This window comes from Aquarana catesbeiana, unplaced genomic scaffold, assembly GCF_042186555.1.
Source record: "Aquarana catesbeiana isolate 2022-GZ unplaced genomic scaffold, ASM4218655v1 unanchor237, whole genome shotgun sequence".
Lineage (NCBI taxonomy): Eukaryota > Metazoa > Chordata > Amphibia > Anura > Ranidae > Aquarana > Aquarana catesbeiana.
The window spans coordinates 2,587,321-2,608,641 of NW_027362665.1; the positions used below are offsets into that span (position 1 = coordinate 2,587,321).

General features: G+C 44.5%; 3 protein-coding genes across 5 annotated transcripts in view; 1 reads left to right on the top strand and 2 right to left on the bottom strand.

Annotated features, from left to right (window-relative positions):
• LOC141122000 (uncharacterized) overlaps positions 1-21,321 on the bottom strand; it is a 146,884-nt gene that overhangs the window by 45,300 nt on the left and 80,263 nt on the right. The window lies entirely within an intron of this gene.
• LOC141122005 (uncharacterized) lies at positions 35-16,004 on the top strand. 2 transcript variants are annotated; one of them, XM_073611795.1, is made up of 8 exons: positions 35-113; positions 6,375-6,502; positions 6,589-6,712; positions 6,829-6,926; positions 7,016-7,243; positions 7,324-7,530; positions 7,647-7,788; positions 8,542-16,004. In XM_073611795.1, exons 1-8 carry the CDS (start codon positions 53-55, stop codon positions 9,888-9,890), a joined length of 2,337 nt encoding a protein of 778 aa, XP_073467896.1. In that variant the 5' UTR covers positions 35-52; the 3' UTR covers positions 9,891-16,004. The 2 variants fall into 2 exon arrangements, with proteins under 2 accessions (XP_073467896.1, XP_073467897.1); XM_073611796.1 differs by lacking the exon at positions 7,016-7,243.
• The window catches only part of LOC141122058 (uncharacterized), a 67,495-nt gene continuing 65,348 nt past the window's right edge, over positions 19,175-21,321 (bottom strand). The window contains exon 8 of the mRNA XM_073611854.1: positions 19,175-20,724. Within this exon, the coding sequence (XP_073467955.1) occupies positions 19,478-20,724 (1,247 nt within the window). The 3' untranslated portion in view covers positions 19,175-19,477. The remainder of the gene's footprint in view (positions 20,725-21,321) is intronic.

Sequence of the window (21,321 nt, forward strand, 5' to 3'; positions counted from 1 at the left end):
CACTTATACCCAGACAGGAAGTTTCTATGGAAAACAGACAGGAAGTGATGTCATGTACACAGGACATTCCATTTGGAAGGGCGTGCATATTGCAGGATCTGGCGGCAGAGGAGGTAATATGTAGATTAACCCCTTCAGGGGGATCAGTTGATGATTAATATATCTTCCTTCCAAAGCTGGCCATACATGGTTCCGTTTTATCATTCATCCAGCGGGATGAGAGTAAAAAACTGAAGTGATTCCCCCATCCACACATTGGAGGGGGATGGGGGAATCCTCCCCGCTGCACTATTGTATTCTGACAATGGGGGGCGCTCCTCCGCTCTCAGAATACACAGATCAGTGATGAAGCTATTGGCTGCAGCCGCTGATGGAGTGACTTTTATCCGGCAGTGACCACACATGGATGGAAATGTGACCGATCCCTGCTGAACCAGCTGAATTTCCATGTCTCTATGGTCACCATAAGTCAGGGCTCAACAAATCCCAGGTCACCATGGTGACTAGAAATGGTGTCCTGGCCCCTGGGCTCTTGTCATTCTCACTGTTGGTCTGAATAATGTTTCTGCCTGAAACCCGGACACATTATTCAGACAGGAATGTGGCTCGGAGCGGGGCCAGGCGGGAGGGGGAGGGGAGGAGGAGACGATGGCACCCGACCTGTGAAGTGAGGGGTGGACTGGACAGGACAGCGGCATGAGAGGACTCATCTCACTGAGCTCCCGCTGCCGATCTTTCTCCTTTCCACGGCTGCATTACTGTCACCATCGGCTCCTGCTTCCACCCACAGCTGCCTGTGTCCCTGCAGAGCCCTCCGGCAGAACAGAGAGGAAGGAGCGGGACCGAATCTCCAACATGGCGCCACCTCTGCACTGCCACAAAGATCCCCACAAGGTGCTGAGAAACAGGACTTACAGGAGTAACCAGGACAATATCAGGGACCAAATGGAACGGTCCAAGACCCTTCTGCGCAGGGCCTGGGAGGCCGATGCTGCGGCCATTAGTCCAGCCTTGGCATAGGCCAGTGTGGCCAGGAACGCAGACATGTGGGTCACAAAGTTGATGGACCATGTGTCGCGAACTTCCAAGTACAAACAGGTCTTGGACTCCTTGGAGGTGATTGGTAGAGCCGTGGCCTACTTGGAGGAAGCAGTGGTCGAAACAGTACGTGCAACTGCTAAGCCCGTGGCTCTTCTGAATTCTGCAAGGAGGGCCTTGTGGGTTAAGACCTGGGATTGGGACAACACATCCAAGACACATTTGTGAGGTCTACATTTTTGAGGGTTCCCTACTCTTTGGTTCTGGGTTGGACCAGGCCCTTTCTAGGTCTACAGAGAAGTTTTCGGTAAAGCCTAAGAAAGATAGGGGAAGATTTTTTTTGAGGCCCCCAGGTTAAGAACCTGTTCAGGGATAAGAAGAAAGGCAAGAAATGGGGAGTTGGTAAGGGCAAGCAAAAAGGAGGTCTCTTTTCCGGCCCAAAATCCACTGACAAAGATACCAAGTGACGTCAGGGTGGAGGGGAGGCTCTCTCACTTTCTCACTCAGTGAAAAAGGATCACTCAAAGCCCCCACATCCTACAGATAATAAGAGAGGGCTACAGGTTCGAACTACTCTCCTCACCTCCCCTAAGCTTCCTTCTAACCCACCCACCCAGGGTTCCGCTGAAAGCGGTGGGTTTTCTTCAGAGCTTTAGGCAGAGCAGGGTGTTATAGTACCTGTCCTAGTAGAGCAACACGGTTGAGGGTTTTATTCTCACATCTTTGTGGTCCCAAAGTCCTCGGGAAAGTACCGCCTTATAATACATTCAAGAAGGCTAAACAGGTTTCTATGGTACAAGAAGTCGGAAAGCATCTTCTGAAGGAGGTGTTTATGGTCACGATAGACCTAAAAGACGCCTATCTTTATGTCTCCATTCTTCCAGGGCACCAGGAATTTCTATTGTTTGCGATAGGGCATGGAGCATTGGCAATTTTGCACCCTACCCTTTGGACTGTCAGCCAGCCCAAGAGTTTTCACAAAGATCCTTGCAGAGGTGGTTTTGTACCTCCATCTCCAAGGGATAGAGCTGATCCCCTATCTGGACGACCTTTTGGTTTACAACCAGAGTCACGATCTACTACTGTCCGACCTGGACAAAGTAGTAAGTACCTTGGAGTCCCTGGGGTGGTTAATCAGCCAGGAAAAATCGTCTCTGATTCTGGCGCAGACCAAGGTTTACCTAGGGTTCCTGGTAGATTTGCAGCACAGAAGTTTGTGTTGCCCCCGGGGAAAGTAGAGGGCCTGATAGCTGCAGTCTCATTCCTCCTAGAGGCAGAGGAAGTCTCCTTCAGAGGAGTTATGAGATTCCTCGGGTTAATGACAGCTTGAATTCCTGCGGTGCCGTGGGCTCCACTCCAGGACTCTCCAGCAGTTCCTCATATCCTACTGGGACAGGAAAAGGGGAACCTTAGATGAAAAGGTCTCCATTCCAGGAGGGGTAAAGGAGTCTTTGCAGTGGTGGCTCAACCCTCAGAGGTTGGGGGAGGGTCACCTCTAGACTCAGCTCCAATCCCTCAGGATGACGACTGATGCCTGGGGTAGGGGGGGCCATCTGGAAGAACTTCGGGCCCAGGATGTCTGGAACCAAGTTCAGAGGGGCTCTTCCTCCAACTTCCGGGAGCTCTTGATGGTCAGAGAAGCTTTAAAAGAAAGAATCTGGGGGAAAGAGGTTCAGATCCTTGACGACAATTCAAGCATGGTGGTCTTCCTGAAACACCGGGGAGGGGGGGGGCACAAGGTCCTGCGCTGGGCCTGACTCAGGAACTCCTGGAGTGGGCTGAACAAAGGATCCCCTCAATTTCAGCAGTGCATATAAAGGGGGTCTGCAATGTCGAAGTGGACTACCTCAGCCGACAGCGATTAACCAGGGAGAGTGGGAATTGAACCCCGAAGTGTACTCCCTCGTGTGTCGATGCTTCAACAGACTGGAGATCGATCTCTTCATGCACAGAGGGAACAGGAAGGTGAAGAGGTTATTTTCACTGTTCAGGGAGAAAGGATCCGAGGGGGTGGACGTGTTTACCCAAGACTGGGACTTCCACTTGGCCTATGCCTTTCCCCCCTTGGCTCTGATCCCAAAAATATTGCAGAAGCTGAGTCAGTCCGAGGGCAGACTGATTTTAATCGCTCCCTGGTGGCCCAAGAGGACCTGGTTCCCTACCCTGGACCTTCTCCTACAGGGTCCAGTCTGCCACCCAAACCCCAGTTTCTTCAAGCTAGTGGCCTGTCTCTTGAAAGGGAGAGCCTGCGGCAGAGGGGGTGTTCAGAGAGAATAATTGACACCGGTTACAAGGCGTATTTACGCCAAATTCTGGGGAGTCTTCTTGCATTGGTGTAAGGCAAGGGGGACTTCCCAGCAGAAGATCCCTGCAATCCTGGATTTCCTCCAGGATGGCGCAGATTAGGATATAGCTACTAAGACACTCAGGGTCCAGGTGGCAGCCTTGTCCAGTTTTTTGGACAGGAGACTGGCTCTGAACCCACTGATGAAGAGATTTTTGTCAGTTTGGGAGAGGATATCCCCGGTGCAAATTAACCAATTTCCACCATGGGATCTTACCCTAGTCCTCAGAGCCCCGACCAAGGCACCGTTCGAGCCCTTGGCTCATATCCCGCTTAAATTACTTGCCATTAAGACAACCTTCCTGCTGGCCATTACAACGGCCAGGAGGATAGGTGATCTCCAGGCTCTGTCTGTAAAAGAGCCCCTTTTCTTATTATTTGAAGACAGGATTATCCTTAGGCAGGATCCCCTGTACCTTCCGAATGTGGCCTCACGGTTCCACAGGATGCAGGAGATCGTCCTTCTTTCATTTTGTGCCAATCCTCAGAACGAGAAGGAAAGTTAATTTCATTGTTTAGATGTCTGACAGTGTCTGTTAGTTTATTTAGAGAGAGTGAAGGATTTTTAGAAGGTCCAGTCACTTATTAGTTGGTTTTTGCAGCCAGAAGAAGGGTCAGCAAGCATCAAAAGCAACCAAAGCAAGGTGGATTAGGCAGACCATTTCTGTAGCCTATGAGCAGGCTGGTAAAGCGGTTCCCACTAGTCCTAAGGCACACTCTACACGGTCTCTGGCGACCTCTTGGGCAGAAAGGGCTGGAGCATCGGTAGAACAGATCTGCAGAGCAGCTAAGTGGAGAAACCAGAACACTTTCTGGAAGCACTACAGGATGGAACTGCTGTCACCTCAGGATTTGGCATTCGGTAGAAAGTTTCTACAGGCTGTTGTCCCGTCCAAAGGTAGGCCTGAGCTACTTGTTCTTCTCTCAGGGTGCCATCCTGGAGGATGACTTGAGAAAATGACCAGTTACACTTACCGGTAACGGTGTTTCTGGGAAGTCTTCCAGAATGGCAGGCCTACTTCCCACCCGTTTTTTGTGTGTTGGTGTTGTATGAACATTTGAGGTGGTTCTCACTCTCGTGCACTGGTATGGGTCAATACTTTTTCACAACTGAGGAGCACAGGGAGGAGCGGGGTTTTTTGACCTTTTCTTTGATTGTGTTTCTTGTCAGGTGGGACCAGTTATCTCTCAGGGTGCCGTCCTGGAAGACTTCCAAGAGACACCGTTACCAGTAAGTGTAACTGGTCATTTTCTCCAGAGATAAAACCACAATTCTTCCTCTTTATAAAACTCTGGTCAGGCCACATCTGGAGTATTCCGTCCAGTTTTGGCCACCAGTCCTCAGAAGGAATGTGCTGGAGAGAGTTCAAAGGAGGGCAACTAAATTAATTAGGGGGCTGGAGGACCTCAAATACGAGGAACGACTACAAGCGCTAAATTTATTCTCGCTGGAGAAAAGACACTTGAGAGGAGATATGATAGCTATTTACAAATATCTCAGTGGTGATCCCAGGATAGGAAAAAAGCTATTCAATCTCAGGGGGTGTGAGAGGACACCGGGATACACAATGAGATTGGAGGAGAATCAGTTTAACCTTAAGCTGCGTAGGGGTTTTTTCACTGTCAGGGTGGTAAGAATGTGGAACTTTCTTCCACAAGTGGTGGTGGCTGCGGGGTGTATTGATATTTTAAAGAGACTCTTGGACATGCATCTTAAAGAACACAACATACAGGGATATGGGAATTGATTATTCACACTGACACAAGTGCACCTACACAGGTCGGACTGGATGGACTATTGTCTTTATTCAACCTTACCTACTATGTAACTATGTCCTCCATTCTGCACTCTGGACCCTTCTCCTGCATCTTATGTCCTGTGGTGACCTACACCCTTCTCTGGTACCCCATGTCCTGCATTCTGCACCCTACACCCCATGTCCTGCACCCTTCTCCTGCACCTTGCACCCCAAATCCTGTGTTCTGCACCTCACAAATTACTTGCCCTGCCCCAGGTGCCAATAACCCACATTTCCTCTCAAAACTCTCCTAACTTTTGTAGCTGGCTCCTGGATTGAAAGCAAATTTGTCAAGCCCCACCTTAAGTGACTCCCCCCTTCCCCCTCATCTCCTTCATTATGTAAGTCATGCTGAGATAATCTCCCATTGGCTGAGCAATATTCTCATTTGTCTCTGAGCTCCTTCTTGCTATTCCTCGTCCTGCCTGTTGTTTCCTTGGATTGATTTTCTGTGTAGTGACCCCGGCTTCATCTCTTGGATGCGCTCGTCTGTTACTTGTCCTGACCTTTATCCTGATTCCTGGATCTCCTCCTCATCTCTCCTCCATATCCTCTTACACAGCTTTTCTCCACACCTGCAGTGATCCTGGGGGGTGGAAACTTGGCACCAGCACTCAGCAAAATCCATCCCCACCATTAGGAGCTCCGGAGAAAATTGTCTGCTATTTACACTCCGTTCCTCCACATGTCACCTGATCACATGAGAGCTTACTTTCACAGATTCCTGACAGATTTCTGTATGGTAAAGGTCAAAGTTCTCTCTTCAGTTTAGGAGAGGAAAGACACACCCAGAAGGAATGATTTGGTTTTCACAGGAGCCTCATATAGAGGACCCCTCAAATCTCCCCATCCAAATGTCCCTCCATCCAGAGTCTACATGTCCTATGACATCACAATGACCTCACAGCCCCCCTAAATGTCCCTCCCTCCATCTGGCTTTCTTTTTTGTTTTCTGATGCTCTTAGGATGTGGGCGGACCCTTGGCATCCTCACTAGCAAAGTGGGACTGTTGGTCCTGCATTGTATGTGATGACATCAGACTGCCTGCTACAAGCTTTTATCCTGCATAGTGTTGAGGTTCTGTGTGGGTAAATTATACTTCAGTCTGAAGTGGGGCTTTAATAAAACGGAAAACTGAATGGTGAGGTGAGGAGGATTCAAGGAATATATTTGATTTTGCTATTTATTTTCAGATCTAGAGTTTTCCTCCTGTGAAGTCTGGAGATCATATGACCATCACATTGCCTCCACCTCCCTCCCTGATAGAATAGAGAAATACAAAGAAGATTCTAGAAGTCACCAGAGAGATCATGGAGGAGAGGTGAGCGGTGCTGGGAATTCTGGGACATTATCCAGTAACAGACAAGGGATGTGTCTGGATGGTGACTGTATCATTGTGTGTGTCAGGTTCCTATAAGGTGTCAGGATGTCACTGTCTATTTCTCCATGGAGGAGTGGGAGTATTTAGAAGGACACAAGGATCTCTACAAGGACATCATGATGGACAATCAGCCTCCCCTCACATCACCGGGTAAGAGGAGACTTTATTGTAAAGGAGAGAGCAGTACGGAGGCTCCACCTAGATCCCCCATCATCTGATAAACACATAGAAACAATGTATTCAGTCAGTGTGTGTGTTTCCTACAGATGGATCCAGTAATGGGAACCCACCAGAGAGATGTCCCCGTCCTCTGTATTCCCGGGATTCCACACAGGAAGGTCACACCATCCCTCACCATCATCAGGTAGATGAGGAACAGTCACTTATTGTATTATTAGGATCTGTAGATTATCTGCATTGTTACAATTGATGTCATTTTTTTTATATATTCAGAGTGGAAACCTGAGAGATTCTAAAGTTGGGGTTAAAGAAGAGATAAAAGAGAAGGGTGATGAGGATGGGGTGATGGAGGAGTCAGAGTTTCTAAAAGAGCACAAAGATCTGTACCAGGACACCATGGTGGAGTCATCCAGCTACAGAAACCCACCAGAGAGATGTCCCCATCCTCTGTATTCCCGGGATTCCACACAGGAAGGTCACACCATCCTTCACCATCATCAGGTAGATGATTGACAATTATTGGTAGTTCTGATTTATACACAGCATGTTTGTTACAATGAATGGTTTATTGTATCTTTCAGAGTGGAAACCTCGGGGATGATAATATTGATGTTAAAGAAGAGTATAAAGAGGAGGATGAGGAGTATGGAGTGATGGAGGAATTTTCAGAAGGACACAAGGATATGATGGAGCCACCTAATACCAGGAACCCACCAGAGAGATGTCCCTGTCCTCTGTATTCCCGGGATTCCACACAGGAAGGTCACACCATCCATCACTGTTACAAGGTTGGTGGGATGGAGCATCTAGAACATGGACTCCTAGAGATGATGTGTGGATTTTATGTCACAATAATAAATCCTATTGTTTACGGATGATATTCACTTTCATTTTCTTGATTTAGAGTGGAGATCCAATCGATATAGAATTTGAGGTTAAATCAGAAGAAGAAGAGAGGTATGTGAGGGATGATCAGCAGTCTATGGAGGAGGATGGAATAATGGGGACATTTATAGAGGAGGACACTCCTACAGAGATCAGCACAGGTGGGTCATTAACACTAAATACATTCCTCCACCCATACTGCTCACTGATTGGTCCAGAGTAGGGCAAGGACTGGGTGATAATCTTCCTTCTCTGTGCTGCAGACACAATTGATGGATCTAGACTACATTTATGGAAATTCTGGGGTTCAGCTGATAGCAAAGGGTTGATTTTCACCATAAATGTTGCTCTACCTAGGCACCTTGGGTATGTGCTTTGGGTCTTCTACCTCATGCCCAGGACTAGCATGACCTCTGACAGAACGATTCTCCCAGGGTTACTTGATTTATTGTTTGATGGTTGTGCCAGGTGGAGGGATATGTCTGTATAGTTTCAGACCCAAGTCACTGAGTGCAGTCTCAGGAGATGGGAGGCAGCAGTGTGGGACCTCTGCAACTCGTCGCATGTAAACATTTAGGCTTCTACTGATTACTGAATACCAATATTATGAGTCCTGACCCTTACACTATATCATTTATATTGTACATTACATACTCCTGACCCCTGCACTATATACTCTATGTTGTAGATTACATACTCCTGACCCATGCACTATATAATCTATGTTGTACATTACATAGTCCTGACTTCTGCTATCTCCCCTCTACCCACTGCTATATATACACATAATATGTATTCTCTTTAGTTACACCCATTTCTTACCAGCTGGATGTTTTATATCTGATGATTTGATTGGAGCACAGCAGGAACCAATCTGCTCATGTCTAGTAATAATCTTTTTATTTCTATTTTAGTAGATGGACGGGAGATGAGGAAAACCTCAGAGGATTGTCTCACTTTGTCTCCAGACTGTAAAGTAGAAGATGAGGACATCACACAGTATAGTCCAGGAGAAAACCCGACTACCTCAAATGTCCATCCGGCACCACACAGTGTAGATGGACCATCGTATTCCTCTTATCCTGAGGAACCTCAGACTGTGAGGGAGGGTGCTGTCCTTCCAACAGAGAAGAGCTTTTCCTGTACTGAGTGCGGGAAGTGTTTCCCTTCTAAATCCCATCTTATTGTGCATATAAGATCTCACACAGGAGAGAAGCCGTATTCCTGTCCTGAGTGCGGGAAATGTTTTTCACAGGAGGCCAATCTTTACACACATCAGAGATCTCACACTGGGGAGAAGCCATATTCCTGTCCTGAGTGCGAGAAATGTTTTTCACAGAAGTCCAGTCTTTACAAACATCAGACATCTCACACGGGGGAGAAGCCGTATTCCTGTCCTGAGTGCGGGAAATGTTTTTCACTGAAGTGCAATCTTTCCAAACATCAGAGATTTCATACGGGGGAGAAGCCGTATTCCTGTCCTGCGTGCGAGAAATGTTTTTCACAGAAGTCTAATCTTTATACACATCAGAGATCTCACACAGGAGAGAAGCCGTATTCCTGTCCTGAGTGCGGGAAATGTTTTTCGGTGAAGTCCGATCTTAACACACATCAAAGATCTCACACGGGGGAGAAAACCTATTCCTGTCCTGAGTGCGGTAAATGTTTTTCAGGGAAGTCCAGTCTTTCCACACATAAGAGATCTCACACAGGAGAGAAGCCTTATTCCTGTCCTGAGTGCGGAAAATGTTTTTCACAGAAGTCCAGTCTTTCCACACATCAGAGATCTCACACAGGAGAGAAGCCATATTCCTGTCCTGAGTGCGGGAAATGTTTTTCAGTGAAGTCTTATCTTAACACACATCAGAGATCTCACACGGGGCAGAAGCCGTATTCCTGTCCTGAGTGTGGGAAATGTTTTTCAGTGAAGTCGCATCTTTACAGACATCAGAGATCTCACACAGGGCAGAAGCCGTATTCCTGTCCTGAGTGCGGGAATTGTTTTTCACAGAAGACCAATCTTTACAAACATCAGAGATCTCACACGGAGGAAAAGCCGTATTCCTGTCCTGAGTGCGGGAAATGTTTTTCAGTGAAGTCCAATCTTTACTCACATCAGAGATCTCACACGGGGGAGAAGCCGTATTCCTGCCCTGAGTGCGGGAAATGTTTTTCACTGAAATTCAATCTTTACAGACATCAGAGATCTCACACGGGGAGAAGCCGTATTCCTGTCCTGAGTGAGGGAATTGTTCCTCACTGAAGTCCTGTCTTCCTGTACATCAGGGATCCCACACAACCCTTGAGGTGTGAAGGAATATGTGGTGTTTGTCTTAAACCACTATGACTCCATCTTAGGGATTAGTATCCATTTTGTTCTACTTGTTTAAATGTCACATAACTTGTTCTTTACCTTAGGAATTCGCCTACACGGGTTCCCATGAAGCTATCTCTCAGAGATTAGCTTGTTCCCGTTTGTTCTGTGATTTCTGAGGAATAGATACTGTTGTACTGTAAATAAGATAAGCTTGTTATGTATCATATGTCTGGAACAATAATTGTTTGCATAACTGTAGAAGGTCCCATGATGTACATGGGATGTAGCTATAATGTTGTATAACCATTTTTTGTCTATATAAGCAAGAATTAAAGCTATCAGATCATTCTGAGCAACCGCAGCACTGTTTATCTGTGTCAAGTTCTTAAGAGTAATCTCCAGGCCTGTTGGGATAGGACGGAGTGATGTCAGACCCCGGTCTATAATAATTCAACCCTTACAAACTGGCGTAGTCAGCAGGATGACTCAATGGCATTGATTCGGTGAGTAGAAATATTTTCTTTTCCTTGCCGTAATCAGAAGTTCAGTGTCATCTTAGGGAAAGAATTAAAAAGGAATATTATAAGTATAGACTTATGACAAAAAGTTCTTAGAGAACTTATAAAGAGAATCCTTGGGAAGGACTCAGGAAAAAGGGGTCTTGGGAAGATCACTATAATTAAAAGGTATACCTACTATAAAAAGAGAAATAAAATATTGGGTGGTCTGACAGAACTATGTCTTATACTGAAATTATTGCTTTAAGGCTTATTAGTGTTTAGCTTCTGCTGATTTATTTATCTGTATACAGTTGAATAATAAGATCCAGGTTAATTTCTTTTTATGTACTAACAAATGTCTCAAAAGTGTCCCGATTGTATTACTGGTTTGTTATTCTGTTATATTGGTCCTCGGACATATCTTGTAGCCAGTGTCCCGGGAGGTTATCATTCTAAACTAGGAAAGGGACCCTTATTTAGAGAAGGCAAACCACGGGTTCAAGTTTTAAGGTTTAATTTACAAATTTGTGTTTCAAGAAGGGTTGACAGTGAAGGGAGTAATATCACTTATTCGAAGAGCAGGGGAGACTTATCAAGTCTGTCCCAGGTCTTTGAAGTATTGTGACATTAGGGACGTTTTTACCAATTAAAATATGGGTAGAGCGTTAATAACACTTTCTTAAGGTAATACATAAATTGATGAGGCTAACTTTTGATCAACACATGTTATTTGAATAAATCTTTTTGCTACTGACATCTCTTGCGAAGGGGAAGCCATGTGCAAAATTTGGACATTTGGCTTTTTGCCAACAGGGTTCAAGTGCTAATATCTCACTAACCGTAATAGATAGTGGAACTGTTTGCAGCATTAGTACTACCGCAATTGAAGGCACTGTTTGAACCTGTTGGCACTCTGCCAAAAAATTTGAAATATAAATAAAAATTGTTTGGTTATAAAAATAAGAAAAGTAATAACGAACAAAACTTGCTTATGATCAGGGGAACCTCTAGCCATAAGGAGTGCTTATTGGCATTTTGCCAAGAAAAAAAAAATAATGGATTCCAGAATGACTAAACCAATTCCTCCCCCCGAACAGGGAGAGACATGCAAATGTTATGTAGCCCGAGTCTGTGGGACAGATTATGTGTACATTAATCCATGGGTAGATAATTTGTCCGGTTGGACCGGAGCCATGGGTAGCTGTGACCCCTTCACCAGGGAAGGACAGAACAATACCTTCCATATGGATATGATAAAGGGCTTATGTCTGGGAGACAAGAAAGCCTTTCCATATTTCTCAGGTGATCCCACCTGGGACATGGATTATATGAAAAAAAGCGGGAGAGAATTGGTTGACTTATGCGCCCTATTGGTATGATAGGTCAGATAAAAAGGTGAGAAGGAATCCCAGAAACAAAGAGGCACCAGGACTGCATGCCATGGAGCAAAGGAGAATGATGTGTCCTCCTACAGCTCCCCCGCTCCCTATCCCACTCCCCTCTTATTATTCAGAAACAAAACTGTATCCCTCGCTCAAGGTTTATGACCCACAACCCTCACACCATCAGTCATTTACTAAAGATGAAATAGATTTCTTGGCTGCAGCGGTTTACCAAGCCGGGCCAGCCAGACCAGCCAGAGGCACAACACCAGTACGGATAGAGGAGGAACAAGGGTCCCCCAAGACCCAGGAGGGGAGTGATAGGACTGTTTCCCCACCAATCCAGGGTAAAGAAGATTCAGACTCAGAACTAGGGGGTGCAAAGGAGGGACAAGGGGAAGCTAGTGGTAGCAATCCCCTCTTCAAGAGCTTGCCAAGATCCTTCCATCCCATCAGCCCAATAGTAAAAACATTAAGAAGTGGAAATCTCGCCATCTCAGCAGTACAACAGTATCCCTTCTTAACCGTAGAAGACACTTTAGTAATCAAGGTATTAGAATTACATGAGATGAATGATTTGGTCAAAAATTGTCCCAAGCCCACTACAGCCCCTGGGGGTACATTGAGTTACCTAAAAAAGCTTGCAGAGGCAGGAATTTCACCCAAGACATGTGATTAATCATAGATGGTATAGTGGGGACTACATCCAAATGGGATTGGGCACAGGTCCCTAGTATTAATATCCCTATTGCTCTTAATACACCAGCTACTGATTATCCCTTAAACAAAGAATCTGGAAGGAAGATAATGTGGGAGGAGATAGAAAAGGAACTTAGTAGAGCATTTAAAAATAAATCCTCACTGCCCACTGCAGTAGCTTGCAGGCATAAATCAGGGGAATCAGTACTCAAGTTCTGGACATGTTTCAGTTCAGTCTGGACTCATGATGCAGGTTTAAAATTAACACATGTTTGACATACACTAATGATACAGACTTTCATTAACAACTTAAAACCACAGCAGCAATTAATGGTTAAACAACAAATTTCAGATTGGCCAGGACAAACACATGATGCATTTAAAAAGGCTTTAACAGAAAAGGATGCAGCAGGGTATTTCGAGGTGCCCAGAGAGAAACCAATAAGTACCCACTTCCAAACAGCCATGTACCAGAGAGGTAGGGGCAGAGGAAGAGGCAGATTTAGGGGTCGAGGACCTTATTCAAGGTCACCATATCCTAATATGAATACACAGCCACAAAAGATGGGGTGTTTCAATTGTGGGGACCCTAATCATTGGAAAAGGAACTGCCCTCACGAGGTGAGGCAGCCACAGATAAGTGGGGGTTCCAAATTTGAATCCAAACAGATGCCAGGTTCCACAGAAAGACCTCCGAGGTTTCAGGTCGACTGGGGGACTCAGGTCCCACAATGAAGTTGCTCGGAAGGTGGGGAACCAGCTTTTCCTTTGATTTCTCTCCACTACAGGGAAGAACCCATGATATCCCTCTGTGTAAATGGTAGGGATATACCATTTCTTGGAGATAGTGGTGCTACTTGCAGCACACTGTCCCAAGAATTTTAGAATGGAGAGATGATCCAAGCTGAACCTTCTATGGGAATTAACGGCCTCCCCACTTAAACCTTCCAAACCCCTCCAATAGAGGTAGACCTGGGAGAAATGGGTCCTACAATAGTCCACAGTTTCAGAATTATACCCAAGTGTCCAGTCAGTTTATTGGGTAGAGGCCTTATGGGGATATTGCAAATTTCAGTGAGAGCCACTCCTGAAGGGGGACTAAGGGTAGAGTCATCAAAAATGAACATCTTTTGCCCTGAAAACCCTATATACTTAGCAAAAGAAATCCTAGCAGATGTCCAGGAAATACCAGTGAATCCTAAGGTGTGGTCCGATGGTCCCCTAGATGGTCCTCTTGCTGACAAAGTGGCTAAAACTGCAGCCACCACACAAGAAGCACAGATTGCTATGCCAATGTTGACACAGGAAATTAGTCTCCTGGACCATGCACTGATAGAACTCCAAAAACATGCCACAGATGAGGATCTAAAAGACTGGGGGAAAGAAGAACATTCAGAAGGGGAGGATGAGGATTTATAACAAGAAGATGAAAAATGGGAAAAGTCCACAAGCGGTCTTTTCCTCAAAGAGGGGAAACCATGTATCCCTGCAGCCAGTGCACCGTTGTTCATAGCTCAGTACCATGGAGTAAGCCATAGAGGGTGGAAAACCACATGTGAAGTATTACTAAAGGATTTTTACATTTCAGGTTTGACCAAACTAACAAAAGACTATGTAGCACGCTGCATCACATGCATTAGAAACAATCCAAATACTCCTCACAAGGCAAAACATGAACATCTTCCATATCCCACCACCCCCTTCACACATCTACAGATTGATTTTACTCACATGCTCAAGAAAGGCACCAAAGAGGAATATCTGTTGGTCATCGTGGGCGTATTCTCACGATGAGCAGAGGCCTTCATAACCACAAGAGAAGACACCCAAACATTGGTCTGCATACTCACAGAGAAAGTGATTCCTAGATGGGGATGCCCACTACAGATAAACTCAGACAATGGCCCAGCTTTCATATCAAAAACTATGCCAAGAATTAGTTAAAGCATTAAAAATGCAATGGAAGTTTCACATCCCTTACCATCCACAGAGCTCAGGGATAGTAGAGAGGATGAATAGGACCATTAAGGATAAACTCAGGAAAGCTACAGGAGGTACTTTCCACAAGTGGGAAAAGATGTTGCCTGTAATCCTGGCTGAGATCAGAATGACTCCCAGCAGGACTACAGGTTACTCTCCATTTGAGGTCCTAATGTGTAGACTGTTCCCTACACCTTGAGCTGGGACACCTTTAGTTTTGGAAACAGGAGATTTAGACCAGGTTAGGGAAGGGTATGTCTGAAAACTAATTGAAACTTTAGATCAAGTAGAAAGAAATGTTGCTTGCACCTCTCCTCTTACTCCACAGGATCTGCCTACACATCCTTTCCAGCCCGGTGACTGGGTCGTGGTGAAACAACTGGCACAGACCAGAAAAGGAGGATACCCGTTCGGACCAGAAACCAAGGTGGTGGCCATGATGTGTACTGCAGTCCTGGTAGAAAACCAACAAGCCTGGATCCATGCCAGCCATGTAAAACCCTTACACAAGGAGAGTATGAAGCAAGCTGCTAGAACACGAGCTGACCCAGAGATAAAATACAAGGAAAAAGGAGGCGCAGCAGGTGGTTTTAGCCCTCGAAGAGCGAGTGAAGCAGGTGTTTTAGACTCTGAATCATCAAAATGACTGTGCTCATAGCCAAGGACTCTGGCAGACTCTGGCTGTTGCTCTTGACAACCGTAGTCATTATTTTTGTCCCTGACTGGGTCATAACGAACTGTATCTATCACCCGGAAGATTTGGGTGCAATTAAAAGTATCTGTGGGAACACACATACACAGAATATTACAATGACACAAGCTAGGAACATTACAAAATCCTGGAGCCCCTTTGGAGGAGAAAGTTTTGGTTTTGTTGGAATCTTCTCATGGCTCAAGGATTTTGTACTAATTATAGTGATGATTATGATTCTCATCCTGATATTAGATCTGTGTTATGAATGCTGTATGTGTCTAATGGAGAGGGTACATCAACCACGTAATGACATATTGCAATACATCATGTATATGAAAACTTATAGGACAAGTAAGGGGCTTAACCCCAGATTAGACATGTAAGGTATTTTGCCTCTCCCTTTTTGTTCTTATTATGCAAAGTTAGAGAAAACATATAGATTAATGTTTTAAGAGGGGATTGAAGGAATATGTAGAGTTCGTCTTAAACCACTATGACTCCATCTTAGGATTAGTATCCATTTTAGTATATCATGCTAAGTTGTCAATAACTTGTTTAAATGTCACATAACTTGTTCTTTGCCTTAGGAATTCTCCTACGCGGGTTCCCATGAAGCTATCTCTCAGAAATTAGCTTGTTCCCGTTTATTCAGTGATTTCTGAGGAATAGATACTGTTGTACTGTAAATAAGCTAAGTTTGTTATGTATTGTATGTCTGGAACATAATTGTTTGCATAACTAAAAGGTCCCATGATGCACATGGGGTGTAGCTATAATGTTGTATCATCATTATTTTTCTTTTATAAACGAGAGACAAAAGCTCATCAGAATTACTTGGAGAAAACTACAGCACTGTATCTGTGTCATTGTTTCTGAAGAGTATTTCTCCAGGCCGCCTGTCGGTGATAAGACTAGGAGTGATGTCAGACCCCGGTCTATAATAATTTAACCCTTACATGAGTGAGGCCAGAAATCTGCTTCATGATTGGACATGATATGGATCCTTCCTCATCTGATTCCTGGTAATGGAAATCTATAATATTACCAGTCTGATATCAGAGTGTCGACAAACACAAAGATGAGATATTTTACAGGCATTGCCAATGGTGGAAATCGCCAAATTACGATGTTCAGGGAAACATTACAAAACCTACCTACAATGGTGGAATCATTTGTCACAGAGACCAGCAGTACCCTTCTGGAACATTCAGGTGAAGACTAAACGCTCTCAGTTATCCTCACAGGGCAAGCTTTCCAAACTGATGCTGGATGGTTTCCACATATGCCCACTATGTTTGTTGGGCTCCACTTATCCCACCTATGGGCCTAGCATGGTGGATGCCACTGAGTAGAAGAGAGAGATAGACCAGAGAACATCCGCTCACTGCTCCCTGTAGCTAGAATGAACCCAGAAGTGATATGTATTAGGTGACTTTTGAGTTCATTGCTATCATTCCTGACCACTGTGGCCGGAGAAGCTGTGAATTATTAATATTAATTTACAGGATTTATATAGCGCCAACAGTTTGCGCAGCATGTTTAAGTCCTGGAGGTGAGTATGGGAGGAGGTAACTAGGGAGCTAGAGAGCAGGAGGCATTGGGAAGAGTGGAGAGGATGATTTGGGAGATATCTGCAGATGAGGTTGGGGGTGATGCTGTGGATGGCTTTGTATGTTGTGGTTAGTGTAAAGGAATCGCTTCCCACTCCGCTTGAGTGCTTCCATCATATATCGCTTCCTCCAGTCTGAAGATAGATATCAGATATTCTAGCCCCATATTACAACCAAAAACTAGGCAGCAGCACACTTTTGGCAGCAAAGCTGGAACACATTTATTTGAACAAACTAACACAGAATATATAGACCATAGGAGGACACCCCCTCCTGATCATATTACCCTAACAATACAAACTGCACACAGGAATATAATTAGAACAGACATATACTATAAACTCTATGTTAATTCGCTACCTGAATGACTGAGAGGTTTCATTCCAGGTCAGACTTGCCGACTTGTATAATACTGAATGCAGTGTACTGGACAATACACATTATTACAAGTATAAACACAACCCACAATGGTTTGCTTAGCAGACAGACAAAAGGCGAGTTTAGTACAAATAACAATGGTTGAAAGACGCCTAGGAGGCACACTAGACCTACTTGCAATAAACACATTATAGCAGGCAACCCCAGACAGGTGGCTTGCTGATGACATCAACATCTGCTATGACTCCCATGGTGTGGAACAGTCCTTGCTGGAAATGTGGCATCTAGGCCCTTAACATGGTCCCTAGGCTTAGAGTCCCAGAGTCTGTGTGTCTTGGGGAGACATGGACTTGAATCCAATATAATACCACTCCACGGATACTCCATACACTTTCCAAAAAGTAGTGTTCCCTTAAATGCCAGGGCCCATAGTCAGTGGGTAAGATAATTGCTCCCAGTCCTCTCCAAAAGCCCCAGTCCTTAGCTATGTCAGTCACAGTTAGTATTTTGAATTTTATACGGTGGGATAGGGGAAGCCAGTGAAGGGATTGGCAGAGAGGAGCAGCAGTCACGGATCGGTTAGTAAGGTGTATTAGTCTACCAGCAGCATTCATAATAGAATGAAGGGGGATAGCCTGTGAAAAGGTCAGCCAGTGAGGAGGGAGTTGCAGTAGTCGAGGTGGTAAATAACCAAGGAGTGAATAAGTTGTTTTGTGGTGTTGTTAGTCAGGAGGGGGCAAATTCTAAAAATATTGCAGAGGTTAGGGGGGCAAGATGTAGCCGGTGATTGGATGTGGGGACTGTAGGAGAGGTCAGAGTCTAGGATTCCACCCAGCACCCTGGCATGTGTGGAGGGACCAATAGTTGTGCCATTGATCTTGATGATAAAGTCCTAGGGAGCAGATAGGGGAGGAGGAAATATTACAAGCTCAGTTTTAGAAAGAATAAGTTTCAGGAAATGATGTGATATCCATACTGATATGTCACACAGTACGTTGGTGATATGTGAGGAGATTGAGGGGGTAAGAATGGAGCATGATCTGCTCTCCATTATCTTCAGTGGAAGGCAGGAGAGACATGAGGGGTCTGATAGACTCCTGATGTCTCATTAAAGAGAACCTATCACAACAAAATGCTATCATATTGGGGTTTATCAGTCCCTTAAGTGATAGTAGTAAAGTTATGTTAGAAAATGAAAGTTACACCCAAGCACTTAAAATCCCACCCAAAACTTTCAGTTCCTTCTTACTTACAACATAAATAACATTTTGCTGGTGTCTATATAATAAAAAAACAATGATTGCATTACATTTACTACACAACACCATACATGCCAGAGTGAAAGAAATCATTCTACATCCATTATTCTGGGTTACCTCTACACAGAGGACCTGGAAAGGCTTTTAAAGCGTCACCTATGGGCCAATATTGAGTACCAAAGTTTGTCATCATTTCATCAGCACACACAATTTTAGGGCTGGACATGTTGGGTATCTATTTACTCAGCACAATGTCATCTTTTATATTTTACCAAAAAGTGGGTAAAATATTGCAATTGTGTTCTAAAATTACACTTGATGTATTTCTTACTGAAACTTACACTTGATAAACCACTGAGCTAATATCATGTCACATGAACTATCACCCTTTTATTCTTCAGGGACTCTGCTTTCAGAAAATATATGTTTGGGGGTTTTACACAAATCTTCAGGACAAAAATGTACATTTTAACATGTGTGCAAAAAAATACAAAAACAGCTCTGACAGTAAAAGGGTTAATGTGAGCTAGATGGGATCAGTCTGCTGTGTTCAGTGTAACATCTCCATCAGTAAATTTAGTGCAAAACACCATTATGGCCACTAGATGGAGCCAATGATCATATGAAAAATATGTGACCAAAACTTGTCACATTCGTTCAACTAATTTATTTTAAAATAGACCTCTAAGTGTTTGTGAGAGCTCACACCACAAAATGTACTCAGCCAATGAGAGGTAATGACTCCATTTTTATTTTTCTCCTGCTATCAATGGCCAACACGGTACAACACTTCATCCATGTCTTTGGTGATCTCTGATCTCCTTATCAACTGTTTCTTACATGATGAAGATCAGCCATGGAGTATATCTGAGGTGTATATCAGGGTGTGCTTCTTCCCCACATGAGAGCTGTGATGTCCAGCAACATTCATATAGAAAACATTTCCCACACTCAAGGGACTAATACACCTCGAGGGTTGTGTGGGATCCCTGATGTACCGGCAGACATGACTTTAGTGAGGAACAATTCCCTCACTCAGGACAGGAAAGTGGCTTCTCCCCCATGTGCAGTCTCTGATGTTTGTAAAGACTGGACTTCTGTGTAAAACATTTTCCACACTCAGGACAGGAATACGGCTTCTCCCCCGTGTGAGATCTCTGATGTCTGGAAAGATTGGGCTTCATTGAAAAACATTTCCTGCAAACAGGACAGGAATATGGCTTCTCCCCTGTGTGAGACCTCTTATGTCTGTAAAGATTGGACTGCTCTGAAAAACATTTCCCACACTCAGGACAGGAATATGGCTTTTCCCCTGTGTGAGAATTCTGATGCATAGAAAGAGCGGATTTAGTGGAAAAACATTTCCCACAATCAGGACAGGAATATGGCTTCTCCCCCGTGTGAGATCTTAGATGTTTGTAAAGATTGAACTTCAGTATATAACACTTCCCACACTCAGAGCAGAAATATGGCTTCTCCTCGGTGTGCAACCTCTTATGTTTTTCAAGATTGGACTGAATTGAAAAACATTTACCACACTCAGAACAGGAATACGGCTTTTCCCCCGCGTGAGATCTCTGATGTGTGGATAAATGCGAGGATTGTGAAAAACATTTCCTGCACTCAGAACAGGAATACGGCTTTTCCCCCGTGTGAGACCTCTGATGTATTAAAAGTTGTGATTTTAGTACAAAACATTTCCCACACTCAGGACAGGAATATGGCTTCTCACCCGTGTGCACTTTTTGATGTGTGTAAAGATGCGAGGTTCGTGAATAAGATTTTCCACACTCAGAACAAGAATACGGTTTTTCTCCTGTATGAGATATTTTATGGTCGTTAAGTTTTGATTTAGAAGGAAAACACTTCCCGCACTCAGGACAGGAATACGGCTTCTCCTCCTTGTGAGACCTTTTATGCACATTAAGTTGGGATTTAAAACGGAAACACTTCCCGCACTTAGGACAGGAATGTGGCTTCTCTGCTGTGTGAGATCTGTTATGCCTATTAAGTTTGTATTTAGAATGGAAACACTTCCCGCACTCAGGACAGGAAAAGCTCTTATCTGTTGGAAGGACGTCACCGTCCCTCACAGTCTGAGGTTCCTCAGGATAAGAGGAATACGATGGTCCATCTACACTGTGTGGTGCCGGATGGACATTTGAGGTAGTCGGGTTTTCTCCTGGACTATACTGTGTGATGTCCTCATCTTCTACTTTACAGTCTGGAGACAAAGTGAGACAATCCTCTGAGGTTTTCCTCATCTCCCGTCCATCTACTAAAATAGAAATAAAAAGATTATTACTAGACATGAGCAGATTGGTTCCCCTAAACCAGGACTCCGCCCACATCAGGCAGCTTTGTCTTTGAGGGTCTTACAATTCCACCCTCAAGGTAACTAGTAAATGGCTCCTCTGATCTCCTACCAGTTCATTTATTTATTCATGGACCTTAGTCAGAGAGTGAGGAAACAATGAGAACTGTCTTTTATAGGAGTGACAGTGATGAGGGGATTATAGGATGAGTGTCCCCACCCCCTCTATCACTCATTGCCATCTTCCCAACACAAGAAGTCCTGCACTTCCTTATTTAGTCCATGATTTAGTCATGAATAACAGCGGGGCTGAGCCCCACCAGAGGTCAGAGAGTGAGGATGGGGGGAGAACAACCAAGATGAAGACTGGACTGATCCTGAAGACCACCATCATTGGGTTATTGACTCCTCCCTCATTATCACTTTCTGTTTAAGGTTCCAAAATTTGAGGATGTTATCACATTATTATCAACATGTAAACGTCTGTGCTCCAACCAGATATAAAATGTCCAGCTGGTAGAAAATGGGTGTAACAAAAAAGAATACATATTATGTGTATAT